This window comes from Camelus bactrianus, chromosome 29 (assembly GCF_048773025.1).
Source record: "Camelus bactrianus isolate YW-2024 breed Bactrian camel chromosome 29, ASM4877302v1, whole genome shotgun sequence".
Taxonomy (NCBI): Eukaryota; Metazoa; Chordata; class Mammalia; order Artiodactyla; family Camelidae; genus Camelus; species Camelus bactrianus.
This window is the reverse complement of record NC_133567.1, coordinates 19,508,828-19,536,827: the sequence shown is the minus strand read 5'-3', so window position 1 is coordinate 19,536,827 and position 28,000 is coordinate 19,508,828. Positions and strand designations below refer to the sequence as shown.

The 28,000-nt window shown below is 37.7% G+C and overlaps 1 protein-coding gene across 1 annotated transcript; it reads right to left on the bottom strand.

Moving 5' to 3' along the window:
* Positions 1-2: 2 nt before the first annotated feature.
* ZBTB10 (zinc finger and BTB domain containing 10) lies at positions 3-27,992 on the bottom strand. The gene is made up of 6 exons (XM_010951689.3): positions 26,392-27,992; positions 16,595-17,483; positions 8,725-8,823; positions 5,497-5,682; positions 5,130-5,302; positions 3-4,897 (listed from the first exon to the last, which is right to left on the bottom strand). The coding sequence occupies exons 1-6, from the start codon at positions 27,364-27,366 to the stop codon at positions 4,595-4,597; spliced, it is 2,625 nt and encodes an 874-aa protein (XP_010949991.2). The 5' UTR covers positions 27,367-27,992; the 3' UTR covers positions 3-4,594.
* Between the last annotated feature and the right edge of the window lie 8 nt (positions 27,993-28,000).

The following is a 28,000-nucleotide window of genomic DNA, read 5'->3' as shown; positions in this document are numbered from 1 at the left end:
AGTTCAGTGCTCACAAGTTTATATTTTTAGGTTTGATAAAGAATCTTGTGTATTTTCTAAATACACAGACAAAACAGTTTTGGAAGGTTACATACATGTCTTAGGACACTTATACTAGGTAGGTAAATTACATTAAAAAATTGGTCTTCGTAAAAGATCTTCCCAAAGAGCTTTTACAAACAGCAGGCAGAAGATAGTGTTCTTTCATGTTTACAGTGTTTAAAATGCTGATTCTCCCATTTCATCATGGCCTCAACCATCCCTCTCCTCAACCCCAAATTTTGTTCTCAATAGCTGGCATACTCCAAATTTTAAGTACCCAACATCAAAAAATTCAGGGCTAGAAAACATCTGTTAAAGTGTGCTTATCCCTAAAGCATTTTAAACTAGAACAGGTTCAACTTCACTTGAAAGTAGGGATACAGCAGGAAAAAACTTTCCATTTTAAACCCTAAAGTGACTACAAAAGAACACCAGTTAGTTCTAAGCATGTATATTATGTACCATAGTTAAGTTTAAGGATCTGGGTGACTGAACGGCACAAAAACTGGGGTTCACATCTAATTCTTCAGTTAAAAACCATCCTTTTAAAAATGAAAATGCCACAGCCAATTAATAGCATGTGCGACACTGAGGTTGGTATCTTGTTAATAGTCATGTGATACAACTGCTGTATTTAGGAGGAAAGAGTAGTAAGGATATTTGGGGGAGGAAGAATTAAGACACTCAAATTCCTAACAGATGTTTTATAGGGAAAAGATGTCTCCATAGACAGACCCCTTTAAAGAGCTGACATCCGACAAAGTTGTTTAATGGGGCAATAGAGCCCCCTAAAAAAAAGAGCACGGGCTTCAGGATCAGACCTAGTCAAAACCCAGCTCTACCGCTCAGTAACTGTGTTACGTTCACAAATTCAATTAGGCAAATTTCCTGGAGCCTTTCCTTGTCTGTAAGATGGAGACTATAGCACCTCCCTTACAGGGGATTTGATAATATAAAGCGCAATGGCATGTGCAGGTACCAAAAAAAAAAAAAAAAAAAAAAAAAGACAGCTTTTTGGAATTATTCAGAATGTTTTCATCCTATGTTGACAACATCCTAAAAGTATAATAAAGCTTATCGGTTTTAAATTTCATGATTTTTAAAACCCATCTCCCATAACATTTTCCCCTGTTAATTATGCAGCTCCAGTCGTCTTCAGGCCCTTTACAACGTATCATGTTAATATAAATTTCAACGTCCCAATCTTTTCATTCCCTATTTTCTCCCACTTCCCCCACCCCTTTTCCTCATGGTTCCCATCTATCATTAAACAACTAAGATGTATCATGGCCCAGACAGTGTTCTAAGCACTTTACAGGAATTAACTCATCTCATTCTTCTCCATCAGGATGGCTCTACCAAACCAGCTGGTTTCCCCCCCAAATTTCAAAGCTAATCATTACTGTTCAGTTTCCCCTTCCTATAATGTTTCTTTTCTTTTTTGGCTTTTAACTGCCAGAGTGGTAAAATTTAGGAAAACATCTAGTGAATATGAAAAAATGAGGGCCAATAACAATGAAAAGGCAGGGACCACGTGGAAGTAACTGTCTCTGAGAAGCCCAAGAATTAATACATGATCTTGATTTACATGAGAGGGTCTGCTACTACAGAATGAATAGGAAATAAACAGTTTATACTCTTCCCCTTCATTAAATAAAAGCTCTAAAATAGTTTTCATTTAAAATATAAGTTACAAGAAATTCAGCAAATGTGTAACACATAATTCTGCCAGGGCTCCAGACAAAATTATGAGTATTCCATTGTTACCTCTCTGAGACCAATCATAAGTTCTTAGTATCTATCAACTTCCTGAAATTTGTACTGTAAGTCAGAAAAAGAATATACTAAAAAAATAGAAACATCCAGTAGTATACCATAGTACTAAAAACTATTTTTAAAAAAGATCTAGAAGGGAAAAGGTAGTCCCCTCAAGATCATGAAACAAAATAAGTTAGGCAGTCAGCAAGTAGAAAAATCTGTCAATTCTGTTTCTGGTAAAATGTTTAAAGAAGAAATTTTTATATAGGCTGAGGCTAATATATTCAAGAGTATAAACATTTTTCCTTTGGATTACCTTTCTAAAAACAAACTCTTAAAAGTATATTTCAGTTGACTAAAAATATAGCCAAATCTGTCACAACACAACATAAAAGGTAATGGACAATAATTATAGAATATTTTAAATTAACAGTAACAAGCCATCTACATCAAACCTTGTTTCCAACTAAAACCAAAACAAAAGCACAACAATCCCGTAGTGTACCAAGTATATATTTCAATTTACTATATGCAATCTAACAAAAATTTGGTCATAATTTACCAGATATACATAAAGATTTTAGTAGTAAAGAAAATTCAGAGTAAGTTCTTACCTTAAGGAAAAGTAAAAGCACATTAAGAATGTAAAGCCAAGTCCAGTTTCTATGCAATAAGTGAACTGTAGTCTAATAAAGCAGATTTAGGTGATTTTCAGATATATATCTTTTCTCTTTAATATATATTTATATATAGACAGATCTACCAATTGTAAACTATGGTTTATTTTAAAGGAGAGGGATAAATGGGATGAAAGAAATCTTTATACTATACTTACATATTCACAAAGCAGAACATTTTACGTTTAAAATACTTTTCCATTCATAGTATCTCTGCCCAACTAACGTCTACTTTGGACCCCACCAGAATTACATTTTACTCATTTGTCTAAAACATTGAGAATAAGATGTACTCTTTAGCCTTAAAAATCAAACCAAAACTATTCATGTCAGTTTTTCAATTTTGTAGAAACTACAATAAAGTTTAGATGACAAATGATGCATCTAACCATGTAACTATACTTTATCTTTGATTTAACCACGCAGAAGCATCAGTCTAACATTAAACCATTATTTTACTGAAATCAGAGACAATGAGAAAGCTCATCTCTTAAATAACGTATCAACTTTTCAACCTTGATCAGATGGAGCACCAAAAGGATTATGTCTGTCAGAGTGTACTTTTGCAGTTTTTTCCACACGATTAGCGTAATTTAGTTACCTGATATAAAATAGGAAAATATACTCACAATTTCTATTTAAAAGAAAGCTGAAAATATGATATCCCTCAATCTTATATAATATACAACATGTTCCTGATAAATGTCGTGAGTGTTGTGTGAAATGTTGCTTGAGTTAATCAGCTAATTCATCATCAGGCTAAGTAAATCTGGCAATTTCAACTCAATACATCACCCCTTGTACCCCAAAGAATTTAGCTAACGGAATAAACTGTAAAGCCTCTCAATATTTTGTCAGATTTCTGCAGATAGTTGAATCATGGCAACTACTAGAAAGACTACATATCTATCAAGGTGTAGTGACTTCAACGAATTGAAAAAAATAAATTAACTTAATTATCTATCATAATTTCAAAACACTGAATATCCAGATAAGTATGAAACAAAGGAGAATGCACTTTTTGTGTTAATTTTAATGATAAAAAGGGCACAGGAGTAAAAACCTGATATTTCACTTATATTGCATAACAAGCTAACCAAACTGGACATGGAGGATACATTATAAAACAAATCATTTTACTTATTGTTTCTATGACTTTTCTTTCAATTAGATTTGTCTTTTCAAATAGGACTGAGGTATAGTACACTGGCAAAAAATAAAAAAGAAGCAAACAAGAGTAGTGCCAAAGTAACAGATACCCAAAACCAAATGCCTTGTCAGAAAATGTCATATAGTAACCATTTATCAGATTAGAGCAGCAGGAGAAAGTTACTTCTAAATCATAATCATTTTAGTGGTATTTATCAACCTCGCCACGGTACTTTGCAACATCATTCTTCATTTGTAAAATAGTAAATAAAATTCATGTCAAAGGAAAGGGGAATGGAGGAAGTCAGTTAGTTCATTCCAATAAATTACCTCTCCAGTTCTTATAAACATGCCCATCAGCACAAAATTGAGAAATAATACCTAAGACTAGAATAGACCTGGTTTAAGTTATGAAGCAAATTAAAATGGAAAATACAGAAAAGTAGAACCAATGGGGTTGAAAGGGCCCCCTCACTGAAAATCTGTATTAAAAAAAAATAAAATTAATACAAATAAAAATAGAAACAAAACTCTACTAGTACAAACTAGCCTGAGTGGTTTGATGGACAGAGTAATTAGGTCAGCTGTCACTGTACTCTAATAAATGGATTTTCTTCATTCATGTTGAAGTGGCACATGAATGTAAGCTTTTTAAGAACAGGTACTATATTTTCATAGGACCCAAATAGTTACTGCATACCCTATAAATAAAAAATATTTTTTACTTTGATAACTGACTGAAGATGTGTGGACTCCATGTAATCCAACCACAAGGTTGTCTGCTGTACAGTCCTGTGCAAATATAAAAAAAAAAAATTTTGCTCTAAGGCTTTGACCCTACAGTTTTCACAGCAACGTAACTACCATCCAGCATGTACCATATTTTGCAAGCCTTCAAGTTCAACAATTCAAATTGTTGATTCATATTATGTCCAAATGCAGCATCCTTGAGGGGTATAGTCGGTCCATTAATCATCTAGAGACATACAAACATCTCCTGATTCATCCCATCGAGATGCATCGTTCTGATCTTCTCCATCATCAACCAGCTCTTCATCAGCTTCTCCTCCGTTCTCCTCAAATTCTTCATCCCGAGGGAAATCTGTATCCTGTCCCTGATCTACACTTTCTTGCCCTCCTTGTTGTGATTTATCTGTACACTCCGTACAAACACCATAGCGTCGAGATCCATGTCTTATTCCAACACTGGCTGCTAACATGAAGATCTTCTTACACACCATACATTTGTATTTTTTATCCTTCTTATGCACCTAATTGAAGGGGGGAAAAATCCAATGTAAAGATAGTACAGACAATATAATGCATTTGAACCACTCAAATTAAACCTCCCACTTGGTATTGGCTCACATTGTTTAAAGCAATTTATTTTTTTATTACATCTACCTTCCTTAAATTTGCAAGTAGTAGTGTTTAAAATACCTCAAATTTCACTGACATAAACATAGTTTATCTCAAAGATCAGTCACATGTAAAGTTACTTACCAGGGCATGTCTTTTTACGTGTTCTCTGCGAGTAAACAGCTTTCCACAAGTATCACAGCTAAACGATCTGATTCCCGTATGAATGAGCAAATGCCTTTTTAGTGTTCGTCTGTATTTGGCTACATAGCTACAATGAGGGCATTTTAACTTGTTCATGATTAGAGATGATTCACCTTTGAGAATTTAAAAAAAAACAAAACAGCACTTATTATATACTGAACAGAAAATCGCTATCAGGAGCTTGCCTCTTCCTCAGAACAGGGATTATTATAGGGCTACTAACATCTGAGTTTTTAAAACCCAGATGGAACCTTTTAAAATTGATAAAAAGTATTAAGAATTCTGTAAATGTGTGACTAATACTTGCCATTTTCCCAAGTTTCTTGTTTTGGCCAAGATTCAGGCAATAATCCATACTTGAAATCGTTAGAAGCACCTGGTATCAATCCATACTTGAAATCATTTGAAGTACCTGGTAGCAATCCATACTTGAAATCACTTGAAGGGCCAGGCATGAGGCCATACTTGAAATCATGTGAAGGACCTAATACAACTGAAAATGATTTTGATATAAGGATGGTAATAAAGATCTGTCTCTTATTAGAATTAAAAAAAACCCAGAAACTAAATTTTTATTTTATGAACATTATGATAGAACAGCTTAATATAAAATATTCAAATAAAAACTCTACAGTTTGATCTAAAACTGAGATGGCCTCACATTTTATTATCCTAATTATAATATCCTGGTTGGCAGGCATCTTAAATAGAAAACTAATTTCAAATACAATTCAACTATAGGAAAAAAATTCAATAAAATAAATCTGAACACTATTTAATGGTATGTGGAGGTCATATGAAACTACTCTTTTAATAGTTGCCGTTTCTAACTATTCTGTCACTTTTATCTATTCTAACACTGTTATCCTGAAGCCTAGCTCTGGAATGGAGTAGTCTCCTATTGTCAATCACATATTCTTGTTTTCAGACTATGCAGTACAGAAAAATGGGATAAGGATGCAGACTACAGGGTAAATTACAGGGTAATAAATACAGGGTAATTACAGTAAAGTGTTTCAGACACAGTGGCGCAAGCTAACAATGAATTTGGGGATTTGTCAAACCCTCTCTAACTTCATCCTTATATAAATGAAAATCTGGGAGGTAGAGTCAGTGTCCCTTAGGGAATTTGTGCCTGGGAATCTTCAGACTAGCTAAAATAGGAATCATCTCCTCTGCATTTAATTCCATCTTAAACATGTATGTAATTCCTTGGATCCAGAAATCCTCAGGCAATGTTAACACATGCAGAATCCCCCATAACTACTGCTACTCTATCCCATCAGCTGTTGGGGAGAGCGTACTACAATTCAGTGGTAGAGTGCAAGCTCAGCATGCACAAGGTCCTGGGTTCAAACCCCAGTACCTCTGTTAAATGAGTTAAGTAAAATCCAACAAAAAATTAAAAAAAAAAAACAAAACAAAAACCATCAACTGTTGTCTCTGGATTATTTTCAGTAGCCGTCAGCTTATCCCACAGCTTGCAGTGTGTCGCCTTCCTAGAGTTTATTCTCAACACAGCAATCTGACTCTTCTAAAACTTTAAATCAGAGCCAGGCCCTACTCCACTCAAAAGCCTGCGAGAACCAAGCATCTTATAGTAAAAGCCGAAGACTTCCAATACGCTCCAAAGCCTCACACAATCCAGCCCTTGCTTCCAAACCACTCCCCCTTGGCCACTATTTCCAACCAAGAGGAAAGCAATGTTTTTGAAGTCAAAATCATAACACAGAGCGAACTCAGTTGTAAATACTAATTAATGGATTAGAATGTCCCCTAAAGAGAAACGACTCTAAATTAAGGGTTTGCTTCTTTGAAAATGAGATTATATGGCCTATTCTCCACTGAAAATGCCTATGTGCACAAATTTTAAATTTTACATATGAATTCACACAACCCAACTAAACCTATTCTTGAACCAGATTTCTAAACCATGAAAGCAAGTGCAATAAAGTACTCCTGGCACTATCAGTGATTTTCTGTACAAGAGACAAGTCTTCAAAATTCAACTCAAAACCTTTTTTGTAAATTCTTTTCTACAGTTAGGAGAAATCACCTTAACAAAGTTTCTTCAGAATTATGGCTAAATTTTGGTCAATGCATACTTGTAGCCCAAAGCCCCTGAAACCTTTCTGTAAAGAGTACCCACAGTTGTCCCCGTCCCCATCAATTTTTAAAAAGATTTTCAAAGCTACAGAAGTTGAATCAATGAACATCCATATCCCTTTATCTATCTCCCACAAACGTTAATTTTGCCATAGGCACTTTCTATATATTCCCTTCCACGTATAGTACACCTTTCACGTACTATTTGAAAACTTGCATGCTTCATCACTTCATCCTAAATGCAGCATGCTATCTTTTAGAACTTTCTCATACATAAACCATAGTGCCTTCATCACATCCAATAACTGTGAGACTATCATTTAACAATACTACATATTCACATTTCCAAGGATTCCTAAAATGCCTCTTCACCTTTTTTGGATCGATGATATAATCAAGATTGACACAATGCTAAATGCTTTTAGTTGGTCTCACTGGTCTTCTTCAACCTCGTGGTTGCTCTGCTTGTCTTTCCTAGCATTTTAGAACCTGGACTCGCTGGATTTGTATACATTTGTCTGGATTTCTCTACCTCACGATGAATTCAAGTTAAACATTCTGGCAAGTATACTACATAGGTGATGTGAGCCAACTAGTCTATCATATCAGGAGGCACGTTGTTTCAGTTCTTTTATTACTAGTGCTAAGGTTAATCACTTGGTTATCATAATGTTCATCAGATCTCTTTATTGTAAAGATATCTTATCCCCTTTGTAAGTAAAAGTAAGCTGCGGTATGATACTGAGACCATGTCGGTATGCTACTACAACCGCCTTTCCCCCAACCATGGGATGCGTCCACCAACAGCGGCTTGCTATCCAATGATGATTACTTCCCATGGAGGTTGCAAAATAGACATTTTTCCAATTCTATCATTTTTCTGTATTTATTAGGTTGGCATTTTTCTATAAAGAAAGCTTTCTCCCTTTTCAATTTACTTATACTCATGTTATTCTTTGGAATACTCATGGATTCTTTCACCTTCATATGCAGGACACCTCCCCCAAAGCAGCTGTTGTTAAGTATTACTACTTCGAACATTTTTCTATAGCTTTCAACAACCATACTGTTATTTTACATCAAAGCTAATTAAAGTGGTCAACCATTCTGATAATTACCATTCTCATTTAATCTACACACTAGCAGGAAGCCACAAGCTCTATTAACTTAATTACTTTTTGATATGTGAAAGTTTTAACAACTCTAAATAAATGACTCCCTCAAACAAACAAGAAATATCTGTCCATTTGTATTTACCAGGATTCTAAATTCTATAATCAACATAGCTGCCAAATATTTAAAGTGTTTATACATAATACTTTCCTTTAAGGAAAAGAAACTGTAGTAAGTCCTTAATAAACACATACACATTTTCCAATCTTCAAATCCTCTTAAAGGTACTCCTGCTATAAAATTCTACTGTACCTACCAGCATCACCACCATCTTGACCGGAGCCTGCTTCAGCCAATAAATTTGCATTCACATTCCTATCACAATCTGGCCCTGAGAGTAGAGCACCATCCAGATCTGAAAAGGAGATATAGAATAGTCTGTTATTTACAACGACACCACAGCAGTCGCCCAAAACATCACTCTTTCTCAGAACTGTTTCGTATGCAGACTAAATAGAATATCTGCAAGTACTAAATATCTACTATGTGCTTAACGCTACAAGACACAAAAGCATATAAGACATGGTTTTCAATCACAGGAGCAAGTGCACATTCAACATAAGTACAGTGTACTAGATAGGAATGAACTTAAGAGCCAAGGTGAATTAGGTACCCTGGCTCCACCTTATGAGCATGTGTCAGTTTCCTCATATGCATCCACCTGTATCATAGATTTGATACAGAAATTTAATTAGGTGATGCAAGCCAAATGTTATAATAATGGTGTCTGGTACCCAAAAGATAGTTGCTAATGCTAATATTAAGCACTAATGTATAAAACATTATTGTTTCTGTATTGTTCAGAAGTGGAAAAGACCAATTAATACTGAACTGGTAAAGGAAGACTTCAGAGAAGAGGTAATTCCTAAGAGTTAATCTTGAAATATGGAAAGGCAGCATAAAAGGGCATACTGATGAGATGAGTACTGTTAGTTCCAATCTGTTAATTTCCCTTGAATCTGTTCCATTTCTTCCTTTTCTCTGCCACTGTCTTAATTCAGGCAGCCTTCATTATTCTAGATTAGTTAGTGAATTACTGAAATGGTCTCTTTGCTTCCAAAATAACAGTTCTCCCACTTCACTTCCCACAACACTGCCAGAGGTCTCCCCAAAACACAGAACTTCATGTTGCTACTTTACTTCAACAGTTCACCAATTTTTTTGGATATTCTTCAAACTCCTTAATTTAGAATACAAGGTCCTAATATTCAGGTTCCTACTTAGGAATCTAGCATCATCCCACAGGTACCATCTACTCTCTCAGATGAATTAAGCCTCAGAAGACATTTTTCAAATGCCATTTATAATGGACAACCTCTCCTCTACCTTCAATTCAAGACTCGTCTTTGGTATCACCATCCTGTACTGCCAAGAATTCACGGTGACGACTAAAGCATGCATTACTTTCATTTCATTCAATAAATACTGAGCACCTTGGAGGTCACCTGATGATCTTAAGAGTGATACTGGTGGATCAGCTGGCAGGTAAAGATTGAGAATGGCCTGTGTTTTGAATAGAAGATGAATTAGAGATATAATACAGTTTGAGAAATTTGGCTGCAAAGGGGACGAGTGAGAAATAGGTCACGAGTTTTGGGTTTATGGTGAAATAAACACTTAAATGCTGAATGGAAGAAGTCACTATGAAAAGATACTGAAGAATACTGCAAAGAGAAGAAATGATCACTTTCAAGATTCCTAGGGAGTCTGGGATCCCAAAGCATAAGACAATCAGTATATTTAGAGAGAAGTTTGAAGACAGGAACTTAAAGATATTCTAAATGCTCACTGGCTTTTATCTTCTCTGTAATATAAAACAGTAGAATGTGAGGTTACTGCCTAGAGTAAAGGGGTTGAAAGTCCAGAGAATGAACAAGTAGTTCACGTGGAAAGCAAGAACAGTAAATTAGACACAGACTCCTTTCCTGTCCTTGAGAGTAAGAAAACTGCTTAGATTTTTTTTCCCCAGTATTTATCATAGTGCACGACAAATAAAAGGCTTTTCAACAAATGTCATTATATGTTGGCTCGGGTAGTCTGCCCTTTGCAACTTGTGTTACTAACTTAGTTTTAACTTAGAATAATTTCTCAGCTTTCTGGTATATAATACCAAAACATCCACAAACTGAAAATAACTAACTGAAGTGTACTGACTTTTCTTTCCTATGAAAAATTAAATGTATTTTAATAATAAAAAATTTTAAATCATTATCAAAACAATTTTACTTTTCCCAGTATCTTTTGTAAAAAATCATTATTCTAAAGTGTACATTACGTTCAGAGGGCACGTCTTAAAATTCTGCCAGGTAGGTTTGTAAATACAGGATGTTTCTATTTATGTAACATTCTATAGTCATTTGTTGAAGGCTTCCTCAGCTAGTTCTTAAAATAGACATTTCCTGTCTCCTACCTTACCTCTAAAGTATGAGAATTTAATTTGTGATCTTTAATCTAGATGGACACTAAGTAGAGAACACCTCAACCTAAAAGCTTAATAGATGGCAAATGTCTTCTGTGTACAGTAACAAAATCATTCCCATGCTACAGATATAAACTCTTTTGAAAGGCACCAACTACTTGGTTCTTGACACCAAAAACAAATCTCAAAATAGGTGAGTTCTTCCAGGTTGACAATAAACTTTCATGAAAGCATGCTTAACTCAAGAATCAATACATCATACCACCGCTGTACCTTATCTGAATCCAGGCAAACTGCCTAACAGCGTATGTTTAATCAATTATGATGATGTGAGTAATACAGAAGCCAGGCAACTAACCATTCACAATACCAGAATGAATTCTGCTTCACTAGGAACTCTTGGTCATCATCTTTTTATCAAAAAAATACAGGATTAAATAACAAACTCTAATATACTTTGCTTTTGTGATATTCATGACTTTCCTATGGAAATCTTTCTCTTAGTTTTTTAATAGCAGATGTATGTACACTATGTAATAACATTCAAATGATCAGAGTTAAACCATAAGCCACATACAATTTCTTCAGTTTATGAATGTCTTTTCTCCAGTTAACAGGTAATAGTAGATCCCCTCCTCAAAAGAACACAAAAACAGAAAACCAGATTTTATACATAAACCAATAAGACCTGTATATGCTATCTCATTTAAATTTCACTACATATTTACATAGTATTAGTAAAAATACTCTTATCCTCAACCTTGTAAGGAAACGAAAGTCCAGTGCAGCAAAGTGCTGCATTGTTTAACTGTATTACACTGCCTCCTGATAACGTAAGTACCAAACCTGACATAAGGCAGGTAGGCAAAAAAAAAAAAAAAAAGGTACAATTTGCAATGCTGGAAATGAGAATACTGAAGCAAAGTAAACCCATCTTAAACTTACTTTCTTGGTGATACTCGACATATTTTGCTAAATAAAGAAAGAAAAAAACCTACCTATACTCTGTATGAAACTACCATTCATTTTACTAATTTAATAAAAACATCTCCCAAATCTTAAGTGTACCTAGTTATTAGCTGTCACTGTTCTTTACAGTAATACATTTGTCTATTTTCAAAGCAACTTCCTCCTTAGAATTCACTTTTTAATAATTCTGATTAACCATGTATTGTAAAACCATGCATTTTAAAAATGGGTACTTTTTTTTTAAACATGATTATCAAGCAATGGAAACAGAATGAGATTTAAAAGATTATAAATTTCAGTCTCTATCTCTTCCCAAATTTATAACAATTATAACTTTATTTTCTTCACAAAGGAGAGCAGCAATATTTACCCACTTCACAAAGTTACTATGAAAAGTAATATTAATAAATAAGAAATACTGCATAAATTGTAAAGTGTGATACAAATCACACTGTTGTTAAATAAGGTTCATCTTGGTGCCTGTGGTTACAGGTTTCTCCTGGACGACAGTGGACTAGCATTAGCATCCCTTCCAAATCATCTGGTTAGTGGTACAGCACCTGCCTATAAATGCTAAATAAACAAAACTATGTTGGGTAGGAGGTCTTCCTGACCGTTTGCTTTTTGGTTCTCAAAATTTCAAACATGAGGCAGGTGCAGGCTAATTCACATTTTCTTAAAACATAAATATTCTTGAAAAGGCTGAAATTATGAGAGAAGACATCAGAAATCAAAGGTATAGAAATAAACTATTCTACAAAAACTCTTAAGAGACTCAGTAAGGTCTACTCAACTTTTTGTTTTCATTTCAATATATCCTAGCATCAAAGTTCTCTTCTCTGAAGACAGTTACAGAGAACTAAGTTTTTAATTTTTGTCATAAACAAGTAAAGATTACTTTTCATTCATTGCAATCAGGTTTTCCCCCTTTCAGTGGAGCGGAAATTCAGTTACAAATGTATTATGCACCACTGACAGTTCTACAGCAACTTAGAGACTCAAAAGAGCAGTTTCCCTTCACCCCCAAACTCCATGACTCAAATGAGAGCCCGTCTTAGACTAGGCTCTGTTTCTTCTTCGCTCTGCTCAAGCAAAGCTGTTATTTCTCCCATGACTGGGCCTTAACAGGTGTCCTCAGGACACTCCCCACTCCAATCCTGAACATTCCCCAAGTATTTTTATGTTAAAGGCAAATATAAACAGATTGAATCTCTAATTTAAAACCTCACACTACCTCAGGGTCTATAAAATAAAATTCACAATTACCATGCCAAACAGAGAATCACAATCGGGCCCCACCTAACCTATAGACACAACCTCATCTCCCTACTACTCTTTTATGCACTTACTCCAATTTCTTACCACCTTGCAGTCAGTGAATGCCCTTCTCCCTCTCCTGGCAAACTCCTACACAATACAAGATCCACTCTAGGAAGCTTTCTCCAACTTAACATTACGTGACAAGAAGACAACATTAGTTAGAGCTGTGGTTTAAAAACATTTACGAAGAATCTGGGGAAGTCAAAGTTCCTATAAGAGAGCCACAAACCCAAAGCATTGAATAATTCACCATGACTTTTCAGATGTTAGGTATAGAAATTTAAATTCCCTTCAAAGCATTTATTTCACTAACAATTTTCACTATTTTCTCAATAAATAAAAATGAAAGTATAACCAATAGTGTAGGTTCATTGAAATGTTAGAAGTTTTAAATGGGCCTCATTTTTTAAAAGACTGGATCTACTAGTTTATTAATTGCCAAGGCTTTAATGTCAGTCCTAAACATGGAACCTGCCTCTATATTTACTAGCTGAATGACCTTGAGAAAGGCCTTAACCTTGGTAAAATACAGACCCACTACATTCTTTACTGATCTGAATTTACCTGGAGAGTTCTAGTCAATTCTGTGCACCAAAATTTCAGGGCGAAACACACTGTCTTTGACTATCAAGACATAATAGGGTTTGGAATTCACAAGGTGGGAGGTACAGCACTTAGCCTAGAAGAAGGGGACTTCCTGGGAATTTTTTAAACTTAGTATCTGAAGGGTTATCAGGCAGATTAGAGGTTAGGTTCAGATTATACTACTCAAAATGGCACAATTAGGAAGTTAAAGAGAAGCAAATTTTAGTTCAATATAAAGTAACTTCCTAATAGTCATATTCATCCCACACTGGAACAGGCTGCTTAAAAAAAGCATTCTAACTACTGAAGCGAAAGACCAAGCTGAGGCTGTAAGACCACCTACCCAGGATGTGGGAGAAAGTACACTGCTCTGGAAAACTGATTTTAAATACTCTTAACATTTTTTAAGGGGGCTAAGATGACCATAACAGTTATGTTTTTATGTTTGTCATTTTTCATAATAATCCCGTAAGTAGCGTATTTTAAAGAAAAGAAAACTGAGGGCAAGTGTTTAGCTTAATTTGATTATGGTAACACAGTGGGTAAGTGGCAGAACTCATGTTCAAATCCTGACTCAATTTCGGCTCTTTCCTCTTTATCAGTGGATCTTAACCTTGGCTTACAGCACAATCACCTGTAGAGTTTATAAAAATTTCAACAAACAGGCCACATCCCAGACCAATTCAACCAGAATCCCTAGCGGAGAGATCCAAGCATCATGATGGAATGTAAAGTCCCCAAGTAATGCCAACATGCAGCCATAATTAAGACCCACTGCTCTATTCCAAGGGTTGGCAATAAAGCTTTATTGGAAGATATCCATGTTCATTTCTTTACATACTGTCTGTGACTGCTTTCATGCTATAATGACAGAGTTAAGTAACTGACCTTATGACCAGCAAATCCAAAATATTTACTGCTTGGCTCTTTCAGTAAAAATATACTAGCCTTTGGCTCTGTATCATATTATGTCCTAGCTCTTATAAGACCCATTTTGTCTCACTGATGAAACTGGATTCAGAGGCACAAAAAAGTTATAAAAAGTTGGAATGCAGCACATCAATAATACAACCAAAGTTGTGACTTAAGCAAAGTTCAGATACCAAAGTGATATCAAAGACGTAATAGAGGTATATATTAAGATATGAGCTAAATTAAAAGCGTATTAGACTACCAAAAATTAATTTATGATACAGCTAGTGCAACCTCAGCTAGAGGTGCTTGCTAAGATAACCACTAGTACTGCTACTTTTGAAAGGATGCACTGTGGTTCAAATCACTGCTTTTCTTCTCTTTGAATGACTCCAATTTTAGAACAGGGTTGACTCTGATTAGTTTTGTCAAACTACTACCCCCTCCAGAAACTCCTTGTTTTTCAATTTGTTTGTGTATCTGTATGTATTTTTAAAAAATACTGCAGGGTTTGCACCGTACTATTAATTAATCCATGCAGCAGAAAGACAATGTAACTTGAGAACTGCTTCAAGGTCTTCTATATTAAAAATTAAGCCAAAATATAAAGTGCTCCTAAAAAAGTCTACTTACCCTTTATACTTTAAAGAAACTACCTCTGGGGTTTTATTGCTAAAGGCTTAATAAGTAGGAGGGAAAAGATCAGCCAATAGTATCCGTTATACGTGCATACTAATTTTCACATGATTAAAATTTCTACCAATGAAAACAAAACCCAAGCCGGAGGAACCATTTCATAGGATTATTGTAATAATAATCACATTTTGCCCTTTGGGAACTAAAAACAATGATTCTTTTTTAACAGAAAGTACTCCATCCCCAGATGATCACAATGATATAAACCAGACACTGAACAGTTAAGAGCTTTGAGGCAAAAGAAGCACTAAGTCATGTATGACAGTGGTGGACAGGTCTGGGGTCTGCATAGGAAAACCTCAAACCCACTGGGGCTGCTTCTTCTAATAAAAGTAAACACAGACAATTAAAGAAAATTTTTGAATCTGTTTTCATTCTTCAACAATGGTCCCCTACAACTCTACTTTTCTAAAGACCCACACTACAAGTGATGTGCTAAGGTTCTTGTATACATTTCTTTGGGAACATACTGAAGAGAGAGGTCTCAGGCCTCTTTTTTGAGAACAGAAAAGGAGTTTATTAGGATATGCTGCTATAGACCACCTGTGTGAGCCCAGAGGCCTCTCTCTTAACTAATGCAAATGAGAAAATGAGGTAATAATAGGACAAACTTAAAATATTCCAGCTTCTGAAAGATTTATAGGAAGAACAGAATAGTAGCTCTAAACAAATCAGAACTCCACTATCATTTGCAAAATCAAATGGTTACACCCCCTCCTCCAAAAAAGTGAAGAATGCTAACTAGATCTCAAAAATGTTCTGAAATGACAAACTGATCACATACTTCAAAGACTATCTTTTCCAGAACTGGGTGCAAAAAGAGAGCATAGAGGCTAAAGATCATGAAAGTCAAAGAACTATACACAGAGTCCACATGCCATAAAACAGGCAAAATGCCTGATTTAACACAACCTTTGGGAAATCCACATATACATGCCTAGAGAAAAAAACTAAGATATACCAAAATTATGTACTTGTTTGAGTGATATCCCCTCTTCTGTAATAAACACTTTAATTTAGTATTACTTATGTGTATTACTTTTTTAAAAAAATTGTTTAATGGAGGTACTAGGGATTGAACCCAGGACCTCGTGCATGCCACTGAACTAGTACCCTCCCCCGTATTACTTCTTTACTTAAAAAATACTTTAAAAATATACTTCCAGATTATATGCAACCAGAATTAGAATGAAAACTGAGATACCTTTGTATACACAATATTTACCTGGTTCTTCCTTGATGAATGACAAATCTTCTTCTGGGTAGGTAACAGGTGGCTGCATCACTGAGCAATCTTCTAAATTTGTTTCATTATTAGGTGGTATATTATAAATAAATCTCTTTGTAGCTTGAGTTTTCCTCCTTGTTTTGCCAGTCTCTTGAATTCCCTGGGAGCCCATATTATTCCAAATAAACACTTTTGTTTGACCTTGAGTTTCATTTTCAGCCAATTCAGGTGAACCATCCTGGACCCAACTACTGTCATTCATTTGATAGTTTTCCATTTGGCCCTCATCGACGTTACAACCATCATTTTCAATTTTTACATTACTCGCCAAATTGGTAAGATTCCGTGTTGCCCAAAAACTGGCAGTTTTTTGATCCCGTGATGAAGACAGGCCATCTCTGTTAACTGGTTTTCTATTATTATAGTCCACGACTACAGACTCTGGAGCTTCTGATTTAATGCTGATATTTAAGGCATCTTTAATGAAATTTCGGCAAGTTTGAACAACTTCACTCATTTGAAGATAGCTGGCCACTGTCATCACTTCAATGGCATTTTGGCTTGTGAGCACCAGGTTACCAGAATACAAGAAGTCCAAGATGACTGAAAAACCTTGAACTGCAGCAATGTCTAAATGGGTAGTATTGTTTTGGTTAGGGCTTTCTTTGTTTGAAAAGCAATATAAAGTCTTAAAGAAACGGCTGCCTGCAACCAGGATGTTCTTATGAGCCTTAAAGATTTTTCCGCTCACCACAATGCTGACGTCACAAAGAATACCTTTCTTTCTCTGTTCATTTAGTTGTCGAAGAAGTTGATAGCAGTACGAGTTCTCATTCGGCCTGCTATTAAAGTCACAGTATCCCTCCTCTGATGGCACTTCTGGCTCCTGTAATTGGATGGAAAATATTAATATTACATTTTATTTAAAGCCTCCAAACCAAACAAATATTATCAATATAACTTTTTAAAAAGCATTAATCAAGTACACTAGTTTGTTAGTAATGGTTATGTATTGAGATGGAAGTGTTCACAATTCCAAATACTGAGAGGGAAGGAGTGAACAGCTTGCTGCAAGCCATTGCTACCATAAGAAAAAAAAATCAAACCCATCCTGAGGATCAGCAGAATTTCATTTAAAGAATAATATATATCATGTATCATGTAATTCTTTTCAAATAGCTATGGGCATGGACTAAGGTTTAAAATTTTAAAAGAGCAATTCTTTTCTCATGTAAATAAGCTTTCATTTACAGCAATCAAATTAATTTGTCAAATTCTTTTACTAATAGGAATTCAGCCACTTTCTCGCTGACCTTAAAATATTCAAGTTAGAATATGCTGGGCATCTCATTATGTTTAACACTATTAAAGACAAAAAAGAAATCTCAGGAAACACTGAGTCAAATAGTTACAAAGTTGTCTTTACCTTTAGATTAGATTTTCAAAATAGCTTATCTCTTTAAGGTCATAAATATTCTCCATCAGGTAAATTTTCTGAACTCAAAATTCTTAATGTTTATCATTTTCCTTCTTATCAATCGTACAAGTATTCATTATAGTTCAGTTTAGCATCACTAAAGTTATGGTATTTCCTATAAGGGCCATATGATGATAAATCAGCAAGAAAAAGGAGCGTGATCTCAGTTTTGGAACACTGTCTATACTAGTCATTAACTGTGCCTTTGGGCAAGTCACCATCCCTGAGCCTACAAAGCAGCACTCCGAATGTTTCTAATTAGGAACTTCAGGACTTCCCTCACCCAGTGACTAGGCGGGTAAGCTCCCTAGACTAGGCAGAGGTGGCTATCCTCTCAGCACCTGAATAGCACATGGTGTACTGTCCAATCACTTTGTAATCATTTTTTCCAACAGATAAACTGCTCAAACATTTCTGAAAATGCTGACCTTACTTTAAGTGTTAAAAATCCACATTTTCTTCGGCACAAAATATTAATTCAAATACAAGTCATTTCTATAAAATAATGAAACATACATAAGTACAGATCTTTAAGTGTATGAGCCTGGGAAAAACATGGAGAAGATACATACTGGATTGTAAAACATGCTGGGAGAACCGGTATGCTTGAAGGGGAGAAGGGAGGAGGAAGAATCAGGGGAAAAAGGGTTTAGGGAACAGAGGTGTTGTTAGGACTGCAAAGAGTTCTCCTGGAAATAATATTCTACATGGTGGCGAGACTCCTTAACAGTCTCAAGTCTCCATTTAACCCCATCATGGTTATGGCTAAAGTACAAAAACACTAGGTTTCATTCTGAGTCCTAAACACAGGGGGTCATGCATATAATAATCCCAATTCTCTGAAAGTACAACAGGTCACATGATCCATCTAAGAATTTCTGTGCTGCTTCCAGGTATGAGAAGTCAACCGAAGGAACCACAATACCAGAATTTCAGGACACTTCAGTATTTCAGAGGAACAATGAAACATTATAGGTAACCCTCAAATCTGGAATATACAATCACTATAGAATGAAGCACAAAAAGCAGAGAATTTCTTTTGCATTTCCAACTGACCCTCGGCTTGGCAGCCTCCCTATTACTTCCCATTGTCTCAAGTGCATACTTACACTTTATACTTGTATGATAATCCCATCCCCACATTCTTGCTCTGTCATACTGAAATGTCTCATGTTCTAAATCAGTTACTTTCTCCTCCTACCAAAACACCCAATCCTAAGCAAAAACTGCTAACAGCCACAGTTGGGGGAAAGTAATCAAAACAATTCATGGCTAAGTCCCAAATTTTTGCTTTTGGGGGCTGGAGGAAAGAAAGTGAGGTAAAGACATCAAACTATTTAGCAAAGGGGAATGAAAATGTTTAGGACTTATACGAATATATAAATAACTAAACCAATACTAAAAACAACTATAATAATTACTGCTATACTCTAAATTTTCTATAAAAGCATCATACAGTTTACTTGAGCTCCCTTTTATGAAACTGCTTGAGTAAGACTTTTCACTAATTTGCTTACGCTCTTCTCTATTCACTACAGAAAATTTCCAAACTGCATCTTTCTTTGATGCAAGCCTGAAACTAAGTTTTGCTATGCATGCCATACCTGCCGAGCAGTGCTCTTTTGGTCCAAAGTTCTAACAGATATTATAGTAACAGTAGAAATACTTGGAAGAATCAAAAATTTTAAGCACTGATCGAAGTTTGGCAGCACATCATGAAGTGTTTATGGAAGCAGTAAATTAGCATTTACAAGTCAAGAACTGCCTGAAGTTTATACACCAAGTAGTTCAAAACACTTTAAGGAGGTGGCTGTGTCTAACTGTAGCAGTCATTTTAGGCTATGGTCACTGTGTTCTGAATTTTCTGAGCCAGTCCCAATTTCTGCAATTCTCTGCCATTATCAGATCAAATGTCCTAATTTTTAAAAAGAACTTAAACAAAAGCCTACCCACCAAAACATTTGCCCATTCTATTTTTGACATAAACTATATAAATCAAACACTATTCAACCACTAGTTTTTCTTATTACTACTGTGTAAGAACAGCAATGGTCCCTGCTTTTACAAGCACCACTAGTAATTTCTCCTTCACTACTGATCACAGCACTATGCCATGTTGTTGTAACACCTATTAAATACGCCCTTCACAATAAAGGGTTTACAAGTTGAGGGAGTATATGTACTCTCCAAGGGGAGTATTATTTGAGGATTTGGGTAAAACAGAGATAAATAAGCACTAAAATTGCCATTATTTGCTGATCCAAATAAATGGTCCCTAAGAACTCATTCAAGTCATCAGTCTCTCTAGTTCCTTCTTTAACAGTCTATGCCCATCCTTAGTATATTGATAAAAATGAGCTATCACAGGTAAATAAAAAATATACTGATGAAAAAAGTCAAACATTTTGTTATACCAGAGATTCTATAAACATTAACAAGTTTTCATTTTTTTTATTTGTGAAGATGCTCATAATTACAATTTTAGATCTAGAAGAGATCTTAATTAACCCTCCCAAATCAAGAAAATATAGATGTGTACATTTAGTTAAAACCCTCATACCTTATTATCTTCAAATTTATTCCCAGAGAGGCCAAAAATTAGTAAATATTTTGCTCAGAGAAAAAACTGATAAAAGCTTGAAAAATTCTGACTTTATTCACATTGAATGAGCACTAAGGGAATGCCTAGTTTAGACAGGTTCTACACTGGAGAGCCAAAATGAATTAGTTCCCAACTTAAAGTTATCACTGATGGGCAAGATTCTCAAGGTTTAACAAGGGTGTTATGAGAATAGAGGAAGTGTATCTAATCCCATTTTGAGGGGTGAGGGGGCGATGCTTTTTGGAAGAAAACCCTGAGCAGAGCCTTAAGAGATGCAAGGATGGGATAGGAGGATGAGCATTCTAAGCAAATGAGAAAACATGAGAAAAAGAACCAGGATGGTCTACAGCATCCTCACAATTCTAATTTATAAAAGAACTTCAAGGTGATTCCCCCCCAAACCCAAGATTTGCAAATATGCACTATGACTATTTTTGGAGGTAAGTGTCTACAACTTGCATCAGATTATTAAGATGTTTGAATCTGGTACAAGATAAAGAACCACTGCCTATTGGTGCCTACAGAGCTTTAGAAGTAGAGTGATCTGATTGGATTAGTAGATCAAGAGGACTGTGGCAGCAGAAGTGGAGGATAAGTACCAGGGGATGAAGACTGAAGACACTGGGGACCAGGGAAAGCTACTGTTAACAGTGTAACACACATACTAGCAGGAAACAAGGATCCCAACTAAGTAAGACAGATGCTATTAATGGGGGAAGGGTAGTGAGACAGAGCCTAGAAAAAAATTTGGAAGAAAAAAGATTTGGAAATCAGACCTTGAGTGATTAACTAGATTTCAAGGTGGGGAGGGAGAATCACAGGGTCTTCATAGCATTCTAGCTGAAGAAGCTAGATAATGCCACCAACCTGCAGAGAACTGCCCTACCCAGGAGGAGAGTGGGAGATAACTCCAGTTGCAGTGAGTTCATCTGTAGTCAATCCATAAATGATAAGAAAAAGCTATTTGGCTAAAAATCAAGTAATTAGTATTTACTTCCCTATCCAGAATTACAGTCCTCTTTTGATAAACGGATTGAGAAAAAAAGACATTTCCAACAAACATGAAAGTGTAAACTGAAAGCATTAAAAACAAAAATCTTTACTACTTTTGTTGCAGCAACCCACTGGAACAGTACCTTGAAAAAATAAAAACCTAATGTCCACCTACAACTCCTAATTTTAAGAAACCAAATTCAATTTCTAGCATGAGGACAAAGGACGGCACAGCAAATGTATGTCAAATAGATGACTTCTGGTGGTAATGACAAATTATAATAGTCAATAGACAAAGAAAGGAAGGTCTCATTTGCAACCTTCTATCGCTTCTCTGATCTGCTTGAGTGATGGCTTCTCTTGCAGTTTCAGAAATTCTAAATCTATAGGTCTGGGGTAGAAGTCTTCAGGTGATTATAACATCCAGCCAATTTTAGATGCCAAAAATATGCTTTATTACCAGCTTTCCTCAAAACCTACCTACATCCACACTACATAGGTACTTCTATACATATTTCATCATGGAGAGTTCACCTGTGCTTAAAAACTGCTAAATTACCCATTTGTTAAACAGAATAAAATACAATCATTTCAGCACGACAGGAGATTGTCCATATCCTGGATTCTATCTGCCTATTCAAACCTGATTTTTCATGCTGCTCAACAACCAAATCATCCACTTCTTAGACACATCAAAGCATCAATTTCCATTATGCTTCAAACTGCAATGCCTAGAATGCCTTCTCCCCTTTTCAACAACTATTCATTTAATATAATTAAGTTCAGGAGCCAATTCTACAAGCTTTTCCCAACTTTCACAAATTGATGACTCCTTTCCTTTAGTGTCTAACTGTAACCCGAACATACTTCTAACATGGTAGCTATCAGTTTGCCATGCCTGTCTCCCCTTATTAGAATACAGGTTCCTTGAGGGCAGAGAAATATCTGTCTCCAGTGCCTTGAATCTACCCAATACATATAAGTAAATTTAAGGGGAAAGAGGTCAATCCTAGATACGCTAAGTTATAGTTGAAATCATAAGGGAAACGAACCAGTTTTTTTTACCAAATCAAATACAATGAATTAATGTTAGAACCTATATAAATATTAAACAAATTAGTTATTTAATGGGCATAGGCTCTGTGCTCATTTGTACTATCTATTTCTCTTTCCTAGTGAAAGGTTTTTCAGGCTTTCTTACAAAGTAATCATTAAAAACAAAACAAACATTTGAGCCTTATTTCTGCCAAATGCAAAGAAGGCTGGTAGATCTGTCCCACCTTTGCTTTCGTTACTCACCAACATATTCCAATTAGTAATTTCAATCAGACCACTGATCGTAATTAAGTATTTACTTTATGGAAAGGTTAACTAAATTTATAACAGTAACACATTTTTGAGTGCATGTTTTAGGCTTACTAAACTGGAAGAGTTGAGAGAATGTGACTTAGGCTATGAAAATTTCACAACTAGGTAGAAAGTGATCTGAACCAAGATACAGTGGTAATCACTGTTACTAAAGCAATTATAAAGTCCTCAAGCCAAATGATCAAATCCTGAATGAGCTAATCATCATCGAACTCGACTCTGAAATACAGTCAGTTGTTACTCAAAGTAGAAACTGTACACTGTCCTTTACATCCTTATATTCACATCCTTATAAACACAGGGATCTTTCTGAAACAGAAGGCTGTGAATGATTCTGAAAGCATATTTACAGATTGTCCCATGAGCAATCCTTAACAATCAACATCCAAGTAACAGAGTATCAAAATTTTTAAGAACGTGCCACAATCTTTTGGTCACCACTATGGAATTAGTGGAAAATGACTTTTCTCTCTTACAGAGGCACAAGAAAAAGTAAAGTAGCCCTTACTGATAGATTTGGCCAAACTGCTCTCAAAAAAACAGGCCTCCTTAAAATTAACAAAAAGGGCACAGGGGATAAAGGGCATGAACTACCCACCAGACACAAACTCTTGCCTGAGGAGCTCCAAAACTCTGATTTCACTATTTTTAAGACAGGAGAAAGCTAATGCAAAACATTCTTTATGAAAGTGAGGAAAACGGCAGTATGGTAGGTCTCCAAATGTTCAAAGAACTGAATGGCCAAAGTCTCTAGAAGTATGAAGAGGAGAAATGGTTTGCCCTCTAGACTCAAGAGTGACTTCATGAGATAAAGTGGCTTCCAAACTGACTAAACTGGTAACACTGGGACGCGAGGTACCAGGCCACAAAAAAAATCTTGTTATAATTATCGGCACTGGAAATAAGTCATGATGATAATTAATAACAATTATCATTTACTAAATGATTTTGTGCTGGCATAAATACTTTGCCTACAGGGGGAAACTAGAAGTTAACTCCTCTGCCTGCCAAGAAAAAGGATTAGGACTCAGGTCCCCCTACTTAAACTCAAGAAAGCTCATATAGACTGTGTTATACTGCCTCCTACAGGTAATCAAAGGCTACAGGGCAATGAAAAAAATGATTAACTGCCCATAGGAGGAAAGGTCAGTTCTTGAACCTGTCACTCATATTAACAAGACAAAGAGATTCTGTAGGTGGTACCTGGGGTCAGTCTCAAGGTAATACCCTAAACTAAGGTTATTTAGAATGAAAGTAAGAGAAATAATTAGGATCAATTCAGAGTAGAAACATCCAAAATCCAATCAAGGGAGCCAATAAATAGCCTTAGACTAACATAACTTACTAAGTCATATTATTCTCAATCGAATGAGAGAATGTCCTAAAAGAAAGAAGATGGTTTGCAAGAAGGGAGCTTCGGGGGGGCAAAGCGTAAGGGAGAGATTACCCTCAAGTGCAGAAAAGGTTTTACCTAGGAATGAATTCCCTAGTCCAGATATATGCCTAGGGGAGAAGATACACCATACTAAGTCTATCATAAGGTTATCCAACTAGTTCCCCTTCCTCTAATTTCAGGTTCACTAAGCAGCTAATTATAATTTGCACTCCCATTCAGATTTGCCTACATGGAGAGACTGCACTGAGACGAGCAACTGGTCCACGGCGTATGAAGAAAATCCATTCTGACTTTCTTCTTAAAATTTTTAAAATAACCAACTTACCAATATTTAGAAAAGCACATTTTCATCTCACAAGCCTTCCACCTCTATCACCTAAGTAACTTCGAGAATACATAACCCTTTAAAGCCTCTAGACTCCTCTTCGGCAAAATGGGAACAAATTCATTACTTGCCAGTGTGAGGGAAATGTGCGTTTGGCATACAGAAGACAAGTCTGGCACTCCAATGCCCAAGCTCACAAAGCTAGTAATTGCAGAAAGCTGAGATCTGAACCTAGATTTACTCTAAAACCCATCTTTTTTTCCATTGCAACACTCCTTATAGACGCTAGTCTCATTTATCACCGAGAACTGTTAAGATTTGGGACAATTTACTCAACCTTCCTGGGCCTTTTATCTTTAAGTGACCTTCCTTCTAGGGCTTAGGCAACTAAAAGTTGTGCAAAAACTGTTGCCATTGCCCCCTGAGAAAAATAACCCTATTGTTTAAAGTTAAAGCCTCAACTTCTGAGACACGTCTGTGCCATCGGGTTATTAGATAGTACCTATTTAGCTCCAGTCGAAGTGTTCTAAACAGCAAGATCACTCCAATAAACACACAAAAGGACTAATATCTGAAAGGTGACTTTCTAAAATCAATGACTAGCTACCAGTACAAAAGCATGAATTCCACCCACCACCACAGGTTGTCTAAAAGTCTTAGAAGGGCCTATCAACATCTGCTTGGCTTGAAAAGGGATTACCAAAATGGTAAGGCTACTATCTTTAGACTAGAAATATTAAAATAAGAGCTAAGAAGAACTAAAGTACAGCTTGCTTGTTTTATAACTAAGAACTTGTGATTTCGAGGAGTTTGGTAAATATATTATCTAACAGTCCGAATCAAACTACTTGATACAAACAACTTTACATTAAACATTTCTAATGTGCTAAATTTAAAGTAAACTACTTGTATAAGGAACTTTTTGAAAGGGTGGGACTACAGAAAATTTCAGCACAGAAATCTGAGTAGAAGGAAACATGTAAAAATCACCATAATTTACCCAAAGAATGCCTTTGGTAAGAAAAGTTAGTTTAACGGAGATGAATTTAATAAAATTATTCATGAAAAAGGAGTGATACCCAAATAGCTTCCTCTGTAATTACATCCTGCTCTCATATTTCACATTATTCTGGCCTAATACAAAGAAATTTCTCGTTTGGATGTTCTCCTAAAAGGGGTAGCGTCAAGGGTTAAGGAAATTGTTTAATTCATTCTTCAAAGAGTTACCAGATTTGACTTCCACCAGCAACACTACAAACAAGCAGCTTTTCTAAAATCACAGCTAATAACATTTTGACCACAAAGTCAACCTTAAAGGGTTTTAAACCTTCAACCTCGCTTTCTTAAACTTTCCTTTTGATTCAACCTGATGGGCAAAGAAATCTGAGTCAGGAAAAAAAAAAAAACAAAACAAAACTCAGCGCTACGATTAGAAAATTGTCATTCCATCCATCTCCCCTCAACCCCCACAGACAACTTTTTGAAAACTTGTTCTCAGGCTTTCTAAACCCCCACACATAAGCTTCCTACACCTCTTCCCCAACAGGAAAGATGCCTGCACCCAGGAAAGTGGTTTTAACTGATAAACCTTTCCCTAAAAGATCTCAAAAAGTAGAAGCAGTATCTACTCTACCTGGGCGTTGGCTTCGTGGAGTTTGTGCTCGGTAGAGACGTGGTGCCTCAGAAGGAGGGTTTTCTTGTAGTTGCGAGTCCCTCGCGAAAGCTCGTCGTGCCCTACTTGAGGCAGGTCCCCGCTTCCCCCATCCTCGGGGGTCTTTTGGCACCAGCCGCAAGACATTAGGCCAGTATCCTTGGAATACCGCAGCCAGGGAAAATCTTTGAGCCAAGAGGTCTGGAAGGAGCACTGTAGCTTCTGCATTAGGGACTTGGGCCGCGCGAGCGGGAATTGCTGGACAGTCTCTCCTTCGCCGACTCCCACTCCGCTGCCCTCCGCTTCGTCCCCGCCATCGCCGCCCGACCGCCTGCTGCTGCTGCAGCTGCCACCTTCCGCCCCGCTGCCGTCGCCCAGGCTCGCCCCCTCTTCTTCGTCCTCGGTGCTGTCGCTCAGGGACGCGCCGTCCGGCATCAACTCCTTCCCCTCCAGCGCGTCCAGCTCCAGCTCCACGGCCGCGGGCCCTCGGCCATTGAAATGCCTTAGGGGCCACGCCGAGGTCTCGGGGCGGCCGCGGCTCCTGCCATTGTTGCCGAGCCCCCCGCCGCCGCCGCCGCCGCGGAAGGCCAGAGTCCGACGGTTCCTTTCCGCTAGCAGAGGGCCCCCCGCGCCACCGCCGCCCAGCGAGGTGGGGCCGCCCGCGTCCTGGGGGAGCAGCAACTCCTTGGCTTCCTCGGCGGCGGTGGCCGCCCCGGCGGAGGCCTCCAGGTCTTGGGGCTCCAGGCCCTCCAATTCCACTTCCTCGTCGGCCCCCCGCCCATTGAGCTGCTGCGGCGCTGGCGGCTGGGGCTGTCTCGGCTGGGGCTGCTGGGGCCAAGCCGAGGCCTCCCCGCCAACGTTATTGTTCGCGGAGCCGCCGCCGCCGCCGGCGCTGGCGGTGACCAACCCGCCTCCTCGGAACGCCAGCGTCCTGCGGTTCATTTCACTGAACGACATGGCGCGCGCCGCCGCCGCCGCCCGGTGCCCCGGCTCGCGCCCGGCCTCGGGCCGCGTCCCGCGCGCTCCCCGCCGCGTCGCCCCCGCCCCCACCCCGGGCGTTCCGGTCTCGCGGGGCTCGGCCTCGCCCTCCCGCCCGGCCGCCGGGCTCGCGCTCGCTCCCGGGGCTGCCTCACGCGTCCGCCGCCGCCACCCGCCGGGCCGCCGCCTCCGGCCGCCTCCTCGTCCTCCACCCCCGCCCCGCTGCGCTCCGGGCAGCGTCCCGCGCGGAGAAGGGGGCGGGCGGCGGAGAGGTGAGCAGCGAGCCGGGGCGCGTGGGGCCTTCGAAGTTGAGAGGCGGAGTGCGGGGGGACCCTCCGCTGCTCCCTCTTTGAAGCCGCGCGCACACACCGACCCTCCAAACAGATATCCTTCCTCCGGCGCGCCGAGGAGTCCCGACGCCGCCGCCGGCTTCCGAGGCGCTGAAGGCGAGAGGCACGTTAAACTGCCGGGCTCCGCCACATAACGAACCGACAATAAAGCCGGCGGAGCGTTTCCGTCCGACCAGGCCCTGGCGGAGGTCGAATGGCAAATGAACAACGGACCGTGCGCCCACAATGCACCGGGGTAGCAGTAACCGCTGGAGGGGGAAAGG